The following is an 11,269-nucleotide window of genomic DNA, read 5'->3' as shown; positions in this document are numbered from 1 at the left end:
GATGATGTGGCATTTGATTTAGATCTTGAACTGCAATTTCAGATATAGGAGATTATGAATAATAGGGTGTTTAATTTGTTTTGGAGAATAATTGCCTTAGATTTGGTAGAGTGTAAGAAAGGCAATAGAGAGAGGTAAAGCTATAAAAATACTTTGGGGAAAGCCTTATATACCTTATTCAACAAACATTTATGGTATACCTGGGATAAACTTTCACTCAGCAAGCATTTTTTAATTACTTGCTGTGTCCTAGGTAAGATAAAATTTCTTTTGTAACATTTAGTGCCCCATTGTAATCTCTCCTTCCTATCTTTTTCTGTCTTCACCTCCTGCCAGGCAATCACTTACCTGCTTTTTGTTACTATAGATTAGTATGCATATTTTAGAGTTCTATATAAATAGAATCACATAACATACACTTTTTTGGGGGGGGTGGTCTGGCTTCTTTCACTTAGCATTATTATTTTGAGATTTATCCATATCGTGTGTATCAGTGATGGTTCAGTTCCTTTTATTGCTGAATTATGTTCCATTGTATGGATGTACTACAATTTACTATTCACCTGTTGATGAATATTTGGTTTGTTTCTAAATTTTGGTTATTACAAATAAATCTGCAATGAACTTTCGTATGGGTTTAGGTATAGACATATGCTTTAATTTCTCTTGGGTAAATCACTAGGAGTTGAATGGCTGGATCACGGCACATTTTTATTTTTAGCAGCTTTATTAAGATATAATTCATTACATTGGTTTTTATTTATTCCGTTTCCTTAATATATATTTTGTATTTTGGATTTTAATCCAGTACCACTTTATTTTGTTGCTCAAATTGTTCCATATTTGCCTGTTGGGAACTCTCTCAGTTGGTTCATGTGTCCCTGTGATAAACCCCCATCAGTGTATGTTTTCTGTTTGTTTATTAGCACTTCCGTACTTTCTGGTATCACATGATGCTCTGGGCTCATCATGTATACATTTCCTGCCCAGTCCTAGAATTAGACATTTCTTCAAAAAGCCCTGATTCCTTTTATTGGAGAATGGTATTAGAAACCAAGATCTGGATGCTAGGGTGCTTGTTATCACTGGGTAATGTTGCTTCTAGGCTCTCTCTGAGCAAGAAAATTTATGTGTGTGTACTAACCTGTGTGTGTGTGGTGTTGTGGAGGCATATCACCTCCATTAAACTAAAAAAAAAAAACAATTTTGCTTTGTACAGAATCTTTATTGTCTAACATTACTATGAAATGAAGTTCCCAATGAAGATACCACATGATTCATTGTAGCCTTTTCTCCCTGCTTATATTTCCTTGCTTATTTTAAATTTTCTATTCTAACAGTGAAAAATCTGGCTCCCACTATCTGCCACCCATTTATTTAATTGTTCCATTTAAGTATATTTCTATAGCATTATCAGAACTGTTATCCTGTACTCCTATGGGAAACAACTTTTATCAGTTAGAGTACAGTGCGTATGTGCAGTTCCTTTTGCTCTTAGTCTTACGACTCTACTTGTTTTCAAAGTTACTTAGCTTAGCACTATTGCCCCAACTCTCTTGAGCTAAGTTGTCTTATACATTTGTAATACAATTAGATTCTTCAGTTATAGCCTGCATTCCATTCTGAGATTCCCCAACCTCCTAGATGAGCTTTTAAAATTTGTATACAGTGAAGTTTAATTCTTTGTGCTGCCGAATTCTATGGGTTTTGAAAGTGCATCATGTCATGTTACCAGTAAAGTATCATACAGAATAATTTCACACTGAAAAAAATAATTACCTATATTTCATTTGTTTAACTTGCAACCACTGATGTTACATTTATTTTTCAAAAGCTGAATATTTGTTGAATTCATTACAGTTAATTACTGCTTTTTTCCTATTACTGTATTCTTGGGGATGAATCTGGAGGAGGAGATAGAAAAAAAAAGAACTATTCTTAAGGAATATATGATCTTATTTGGAAAAATGGAATGAATATAAATGAAATAACTGAAAAACTGAAAGAACAGTAAACTAAACTAGCAAGCAGTTTGGAGAACTAAGAAAATTCAGTTAAGGAGAGGTCCTTGAAAACTGTGTTTAGGTAAAAGCAGCTGACAGGGAAGATGTCGATCCTGATGGGGCATTTGTGGCATCTGTTAGATTTGAATGTGTCAGATGCCTAGTGTAACAATATAAATATAGTCTTAACAAGAGGGAAAAATAAGTTTGTATATGGGAGAGAGTGGAATGTCTAAAGAAAATGATATTAAATAATTTGTAGAAGTAAATATATTTTGTAGATATCATAAGGAAAATGATCATGTGAAATGTACATAGATCTATAAAAATTATTAATGTACATAGATCTATAAAAATTATTATTTTTTTGCTGTTTGCCGGCCCCTTTCTTCTCTAGTAACATTTATGATTTTGTAGTTAGAGAAGTCAGCAGATAATGAAGAAATTTTAAGTAAAACTTATAGGGTAAAAAATTGAAGATATTTTCAGATTCCATTTTCCTTACTTTTCCTTTTTTTTTTTTTTTAACTTAGATGAGTTATCACCACCTTTCTCTGAACAACACAACAGGGAGCAAATTTTAATTGGCTTGGAAAAGTTTATTCAAAAAGAATATGATGGTATGTCATATGTTAAAAATTGATTGCTTTTGTTATTATAGTCACCTGGTCTGATTTCATTCATTTATTTAAAAAGTGTTGATTTAATGTTATATGTTAGGTGCTGGGGGTACAGTGCTAATAAAAGAGGTGAAACCTGCTCTCATGAAGCTTGTATTAGGAGGGGGAGACAGTCAACTAAAAGAGATGTATATAATGTAACATCAGGAAATAATAAATGCTATTAAAGTGCAAGAGTTAAAATGATAGTAATGGGGTATTATGGTAGTTATCTCTGATAAGGTGACATTTGAGCAGAGTCATGAATAATATGAAGGAACAAGTTATATGAATGTCTAAGGAGAGAACATTCTAGAGCGAATAAACAGCAAATATAAATACTTCAAGACAGGATTATGTCTGGCATGTTTGAAGGCCAGCCAAGAAGTCAGTGTGGCCGGGGTGGAGTATGTAAGGTAGACTGTAATAGAAAGATGAAGTCAGAGAAGGTGGCCTAGAGATTGGATCATTAGAGTCTTATAGATATTGGCAGAAGTCTTTGAATTTTGAATGTCAGTTGAGAAGCTGGAGGGTTTTAACACTTAAGTGACATGATCTGAGAGAACAGTGTAGGTTCATGAGAATAGAAGCAAGCAGAACATTTAGGAGGCTGTTGCATAATTTCAGATGAGACATAACAGTGATTTGTAAGAATAGATGAGAAGTGGTCAGGTTTAGGATATATTTTGAATGAAGAGCCACTAGGATTTGCTAATCTATTATGTGAGAAAAAGGAAAGAGTCAAGGTTAGTTACAAGGTGTTTATCTCAATAGTTGGGTGGTGCTTTTTAACTGAGATGGCAAAAATAGCAGAAGGATCAGGTTTTGGGTATGGGAGTGAAGAATCAAGAATTCTGTGGCCATTATTTTAGAAAAGGATAAAGAGTTGATTTATAATTGCAATGAATTTGTACTTTTAAAAGATACTCTGTTATGTGCTATGAGATTCCATTTTTTATTGTATTTGCTAGTATGTGAAGTATTGACCAAATCTGAGTCCCTGCTATATTAAACTGATGCACATTTTTATTTGCTCATGAACTTAGCTTCTTTTATATCTCACACTTATCGTTGCAATTTCAAGTAGGGTATCAGAACTGAATTCGAGGATTAAGTTTTGAAAATATAGAATCTGTTATCTAAACGTGTAGTCTATAAGAATTAATAGGAAGAAAAATTTGATCCTTTTTAGCCACAGCTCGAAGTGTCACCTGTTGTGAACAACCCTATATATGAAGGGATAACCCTATCATAAAAGTGCGTCATTAACCCATTTGACATAATGGGTTAATGACGCACTTTTAGAGGAGAATTAATTCTCCGTACTAAGATCTTATTTGTAAAACTATTTGAATTGTGCCTTGAAAGATCTAGTTTATTTCCAAGACGTAGATCTCTGAGTATTGATCTTAACTATTGGTAATAATGTTGCAAATGAATAAAAGTGGATGAATTTATGAGAAAGTTAAGTTGGAAGAAGCTAAAGGCCTTGGTGGTTGTTTGGATGTGATAATTGAGAGAGAGGTGTTAAGAATCACATGTACTTTCTACTTTCTACCTTGGGCAATTGAGTCAATGAGACTGTTTGCTGAGAATAAGGCATTATAGGAATAATAGTAGGTTTAAGGCAAAGTTGATAGTTTAGTTTAGACTTGTTGAATTCATGATGTCTGTGAAAAATGAAAGAAGCAGTTAGATACATGGGTATGGGAACTTGGGCAAAAGACCTGGGCTTTATTTGAACGTTTTGGAATTTCTCAGTGTATCTGTCAATGGTCGGTAATTTAAGTCAGAGATGTGGATAGGATCATCTTGTGTTAGGCCATAAGTAGTTAATAGGAGACTCCTTTATCCTGCTAATTTTAAAACTTTTGACTTTTGTTTTTCTTTGCTTAGAAAAGGCAAGATTGTGCTTATTTGGCTCTTCTAAGAATGGATTTGGATTTCGTGATAGTGATCTGGATATTTGTATGACCCTGGAAGGCCATGAAAATGCAGAGGTAAGAGTTAGTGTTTGGAAAGGGATATGGAAGTTTACTTTCTTCCAGTGATTAATCTATTTTTAATTTTGTGAGTAGTATTGATAAAAATATATGGTGACATTCTCTGTATAAATGTATTAGCAATAGCAGTGTTTGAAATGTAAAAGCATTTTTATTATCATTTTAGAAGGCATTCAAATATTTAAGTAAATTTAATATTTGAGTAATTTTATAATGCAAAAAGCATGTCATAGTTACAAAGTGCTCATAATAAATTTTTAGGAGAAGTTAATATACCATAGAGTTGGATTTTTTTTTCATTGGAACAAACAAGAAGCTGGTGCTTCATTCAGTTCAGTAGTGAACATTGCTCTCACTTATTCTGTCTTTTCATATCTCTCCCATTAGGTGATGTCTTTGTATCACTAAAGATAAAAAATAGAAGGTGGACATTTAATTTATAAATGCATGTGTTCTACAAGTTAATTGTAATTTTTGGGCACTCAGAACGCATTTTTTCCGCATAGAAACAATGTTATAAATGGTTTTGTTTTAGAATAACATTATAATGCAAGGGTATATAAGGGTATATAAGGGTAATAGGAAAAAAATATTGATTCATTTGAAATATGGTGTTGGAGGAGAGCTCTATGGATAGATACTCTGGACCTCCAGAAAGACAAAAAGGGGGATCCTAGAGCAAATTAAGCCTAGAAATTGCTGGAGGCAAAAATGAAAACTGAAGCTTTACTGCATCAGGCACATCATGAGAAGTCAGAGTTCTTTGGAAACAACAAATGCTGTGAAAAATAGAAGGCCGTAGGAAAAGAGAGGAAGGCCAAATGTGAGATGGATTGACTACATAAAAGAAGCCATAGGCATAAGTTTACAGGAGCTGAGCAGAGCTTTTGAGGACAGGACATTCTGGATATCACTCATTCATAGGATCTCCAGGAGTTGGAGCCAACTCAGCAGCATGTAACACACAGGTTTTTAGAAAATTATTTTGGGTGAGAAGGGTAACATTTGTCTACTCCCCAGTATAACACTTTTACATACATTATCTCATTTCACTCTTAAAACCACCTTCGAGGTAGATAATTTCCCCCATTTTACAGATGAGGAAACTGAGGCTTTGAGAAATAAACTGACTTGCCCAAGTTCACAGCTAGTAAATGTTGGAGCCGGGATTCGTACCCAGGTCTGTCTGACTCCAGAGTTCATGCTTTTTCCATCGTATTTCACTGCTTCTCTGTAATTTAACCCATAATGTAGCTGAAGTATAATACTAATAGTACTGTAGAACCTAACCACTACATTTTGAAATTGAAAGCTTTCTGAGTTCCACCATGAGATGCCAGGAGCAGACCTTCCCCCAGAGCAGTCTCATCAGTGAGGGTGGCTATTTAGGCTTTTCTTCTTTATGTAACAGGCTTCAACAGTGGGAACAAGATTGTCCAAGCTCCAGTAAAGAAAGAGACTTATTGGAAAGGGAAGAAGTGACCCAGACCTTCTCCCTGTAGTTAGTTGCTCATTTCTTTACCAAAATCAGGGACTGCTTGCAAGATTGGGGCAAGGCCAAGCTTCTGGTATCTGTAATGGTGTCACTATAGCCTTTGTTGTATTAAAATAATTCAGCAGAATAGTGTACCCATGCATTTCTGAAATATTTTTTTCAAAAGGTGCTTTTAGAATTGTTGGAACTACAGTAAAGATAGCAGTGATGCCTGGTAGATCCTGATTTCTGGTTCGAAGAAATTGCTTCTGATGTTAACATCATCTTGTTCTATAAAGAAACTGAAAAGTTGTAAATATTTTAGTTCTTAACTAACATCTGGTCACTGCCATCTACCTGGGAAGAGACTTCTCTCTGTTTTGAAGATTAAGAATTGAGGAGATAGAAAATGGTTTTTACCTAGGGAGGAGGTTAGAGTTTTAAATACCTTTTGTGTAAAATTTAATAATCAGACTTCTAATCACTAAGAGTTTGTGTATTATATAAAATCTGTACCATTTACACTGGAAAGTTAATTGTACTCTTGCATGATAAAGAGAAAAATAACCTTTTTTTGGATTTCGTTAATTAGTAGCTAAAGGTTCCCTTGAAATCCCCAGGTCAAGCTGTAAATGGCTACTCCTCTCTTCTAGCTAAAATGAGCATTTAGGAGATATGCATGTAGGAGATTTTAATAGTGTGAGCATTGATGTAAATACCCTTAAGCTTAATCCAATTAGTTTATAATGCCATTATCTTCCCTGTTCCTCGTATCATGGTTATAGTTCTCTGCTGTCTAGGTTTTAAAAAACCAACACATTTAAATTTGCAGAGGTGAGAATTTCCTTGAAGATGTAAATGCTGGTAATAATAGGATTATTTTTATTTAATTCATCAGCATGACAATAATTTTATTATTGTCATGCTGATGAATTAAATAAAAATAATCCTATTATTTATTTAATATACTTAAAGTATATTAAGTATATAAAGTATATTAAGCTCATATACTTAAAGTGCTTATTTTGTGCCAAGCATAATGCTGAATGCTTTATATACATGTCTCATGTAATCCCTCCAATTACTCTATAGAACAGGAGTTTATGATTATCTTGGTTTTATAGAATAGCAGTATAAGGCTCAGAGGGGTTAAGAATCCAGTCAAAGTCACACAGCTAGTCAATACTTAATTCAAGATTTGAATCCAGGTTTGTCTAAGTTCAGAGCCTGTGTTCTTAATCACTATTGTTTTGCCTTTACCAAACCCATCTCTAGTTGTTTTTTCGTGTATTTGAAAACTTTCTCTTGTCTTTGTGCTTCTCAAACTTTAATGTGGAATGAGTTACCTGGTGATGTTGTTAAAATGTGGATTATGATTCAGTAGACTGGTAGGGCCTGAGATTCTGCGTTTCTTTTGTTTCCTGATGATGCGATTTTGCAGGTCAATGGACCGCATATTTTGAGTAGAAAGTTATATAGAGCTTATGGCTGGAGGTTTTAAATCTTGGTATTAAATGCCTAGATTAAAGTAGAATTTGCACAAGGACAAATTGAGTCAGATAAATTTTATTTTTGTTTGTTTGTTTGTTTGTTTTTTAGAAATTAAATTGTAAGGAAATAATTGAAAATTTGGCAAAAATTCTTAAGAGACATCCAGGTATGAATTTTAAATTATAACTTTAAAACAACACAAAATATTTTTTAGCTTTGTGAAAATTATTTGATGTAGTAAAGTTTTTTTTTTCCCCAATCAGGTTTAAGAAACATTTTACCTATAACTACTGCCAAAGTGCCTATAGTAAAATTTGAACACAGGCGAAGTGGTTTAGAAGGTGATATCAGTTTGTATAATACATTGGTAAGTTTCTCTTTCTGTATAGATCTAGGATGTTAATAGTTGTAATTGAAAAAGTTTACAGATCATTGACTATACTTTTATATTTAAAACTTTCAGATGTGAACAGGATAAGGAAAAAATATTTACTCAATCATCTTGATATTTCCTTCAGATTGAAAATTAATTTTTGACTAATTATAGGTATTTTAAGTGTTACAGTTATATATTCTATTTGGAGATGATTATATCTTTTTATCTGATTTGTAAGTTTAATGTTTAAATTTGAAATGCTTTCAAATATGTAATTCTTTTTCAGGCTCAACATAACACAAGAATGCTAGCTACTTATGCAGCCATTGACCCTAGAGTGCAATACTTGGGATACACTATGAAAGTGTTTGCTAAGGTATTTATTAAAAAGCTAACTGCTTTGTTATAAGATTTATGATAGTTAAAGTGAAACATATTGATATCAGACTTGTGAAAAATGTTTTCTGAGTTTTGTTTACCTGAGCTTTTAAAAAGAAACACTCAATATTAAATGAATTAAATTTATACTTATTAAAGTAGAGTGATGCGTAGTTTTTTCCTGTGTGTGCTCCAGTCTCACGCGTAACACTAGAAAATTTCTCAGTAGTAAAATTTCTCAATGTGATTATGGTTTTTCACTTGAAGCGAGAGTTGGCATTCCATCTTAGTTAAGAGTCTCTGAGTTAGGAAATCTGATATTTGTATTTAATGATAAATTTTTTCTGGCCATTAAAAATAAAACAATACTTATAAAACCTTATATTAATTTTATAACATTTATACTGAATTCTGTTTTCTTGGTTTTTTTTTGCTAAGTGTGTAAACTCCACACACTTAGCAGGATACAGACTTCTGTTTATACCTAATTCAGTGTAGTGCCTGCTTTATGGTAGATTCTCAGTAAATAGTTAATTTTGTGAGTGTGTTAGTGGATGGATTTTAGTAGGAGAGTGGGTCAGTCACTTTTTCATTTCTTAAAGCCCATTCTTTGAACAGGGAGACATATTTGTTAGATAGCCCTATACATATCTTTGTGGACATAGGTCGTATTAGAGAAGAATGATATGTAGCCACATATTACAAATCATACTTGATACAGCTGCATTTCAGGATTCACTTCATAAAATATCTCCAGCATGACACTCTATACCCCCATGGAGTTTTGGTAATGAAACCAAGTGGTTCATTTCAAGGAAATCATTCCTCTTTCTTAATATATCAGTTAAAGCTTTACTCAAGGGAAGTCTCTGAGGACTTTTTTTTTTTTTTTAATTAAAAAAATTTCTTTGAAATGCCAACATATTCATGTGGTTCAGAATTCAAAAGGTCTAAGGGAGTTTGTGGTGGAAAAAATCTCCCTTCCACACCTTTCTTCCAGCCAACCAGTGCATCTTGGTGGAGATACCCAACATTAAAAATTCCTCTGTATTCTTCGAGAAATATAAGCAAATATATAAATTTCTTGTCTCCTTTTTATTATAGGTGTAAACACATGGAAAACAGTGTTTTGCACTTTGCTTTTTTTTTTAATTGAGCAATAGATATTGGAGATTATTTTCTGTTAGTACACAAGAGCTTCTTTATTCTTTTTTAATGGCTGTTCCATTGTGTCGATACCCATCAGTTTTTAAAATCTGTACTGTACTGATGAGCCTTAATTTTTTTCTGATTTTTTGCTATTAAAGCAGTACAACAATAAAAAACTTATTAGTTTTTCACATTTAGTCATTTCACATATTTATTGGAGTATTTGCAGGATAAATTTTTAGGATAGAATTGCTAGATTAAAGGCAATGTGCTTCTGTAATTTTGATATTGCCAAATTATTTTTCACGGTGTTTATGCTAATTTATACTCATCTGTAATGTGTAAGTGCCTGTTTACCAATGCCCTCTATGACAGTTTGTTATTAACTTTCGGGTATTTGCCAGTTTGGTAGGTTAAAAAATGATATCAAAAAAGTTAATACCTCTGCATGGAGTAAGATTCTGAAGTTTTATTTTCAATCATTCTTTTGTTTCTTTAGCGATGTGACATTGGTGATGCTTCCAGGGGAAGTTTATCTTCATATGCTTATATCCTTATGGTGCTGTACTTTCTGCAGCAGAGAAAACCACCTGTTATCCCAGTTCTACAAGAGGTAGGTGTTTAAGAAAACTATAAAGAAGTTTCTTGCAAAAACAATTAATCTAAACACATAGATCTCTTTCACTTTATGAGATCATTAAGGATTTTTCAATTATGGCATCCTGTTTTCTTCTTCTGTTAATGGTATAATCAAACAATGAGCTTTTTTAGAAAGTTTATTATGGGAGAATATATAGAATAACAAAAGAATATTAGATGAACAGAACTATAGATTGTCTTTTGGAATATTTTTATATTTTACAGTTAGAATGCTATAGGTGATTATGAAATTCTTGTTACCATCCATAATCATATATTACGGTCTCTAAGATACAAATATGTAAGTTGCTTCTCTCCAGAGTATTCTCTCTCCTTTTGCCTGGCAATGAAGTTTGATTTATTACTGTTTATATTTTGGTCAACTTTGTGAATTTCGGTTGAGAGAACACCCAAGGAAATTCTTTCTTAACTTTGTAAGGTCATGCTTAATTGCATTAAGCATAAGAATATACATCAAAAGCAACAGATTATATTCATATTCACTCAGATTCGGTGACTCATAGAATTCATTTTTATAGCCAATTTGTACTCTCTGAAATAGGTACAAAAGAGTTCTTAATCATCCATCTGTTTTCTTCATTCTTGGCACAATGTGGATTTGCAAACATTAGGGAGGATCTAGTTCTAATTTCTTAGAAAGGTCATTATTTTGAGACATGAGAGAAGCATCATAATTGTTAGGAAAATCACATACTGATTTCATATAAACTTGGATAGTCATATCAAAGAAGAAAATCATAAAGTAAGCAAGCCATATGGTGGGTGTCAGATGGTCTTTAGTAAGCTTTAAAAAGTTCTGATGAGTGGCCATGCAGTTTTAGCAGCATTTCCTTCCCTCTTTTAAACAAACAATGGAAGAAAAATAAAAATTTTAAATACCGTTTCCGAATCAAAAATTTTAAGTTGTTGAATCTGTTGAGTGTTTTTTAACAAAGTTGTTCACTGTAGGGTATTTAAAATTTAAAATGAACTTACTAGTCCTATCGAGGTCAACATCATTTTCTCTATTAGTATAATTGTTGATAAGGGTTTAAGTTTGGGGATCTTAGGCATAATTGCCCCAGTGATATCATAGC

General features: G+C 32.8%; 1 protein-coding gene across 1 annotated transcript in view; it reads left to right on the top strand.

The window, feature by feature from the left end:
* The window catches only part of TUT4 (terminal uridylyl transferase 4), a 107,982-nt gene that overhangs the window by 76,074 nt on the left and 20,639 nt on the right, over positions 1–11,269 (top strand). Inside the window, exons 18-21 of the mRNA XM_039886312.1 lie at positions 7,739–7,796; positions 7,894–7,997; positions 8,293–8,382; positions 10,033–10,146. Of these exons, the coding sequence (XP_039742246.1) occupies positions 7,739–7,796; positions 7,894–7,997; positions 8,293–8,382; positions 10,033–10,146 (366 nt within the window). The remainder of the gene's footprint in view (positions 1–7,738; positions 7,797–7,893; positions 7,998–8,292; positions 8,383–10,032; positions 10,147–11,269) is intronic.

This window comes from Pteropus medius, unplaced genomic scaffold (assembly GCF_902729225.1).
Source record: "Pteropus medius unplaced genomic scaffold, Ma_sr-lr_union100, whole genome shotgun sequence".
Taxonomy (NCBI): Eukaryota; Metazoa; Chordata; class Mammalia; order Chiroptera; family Pteropodidae; genus Pteropus; species Pteropus medius.
Note: the sequence above shows the minus strand (reverse complement) of the source record. Positions and strands in the feature narration are given on the sequence as shown.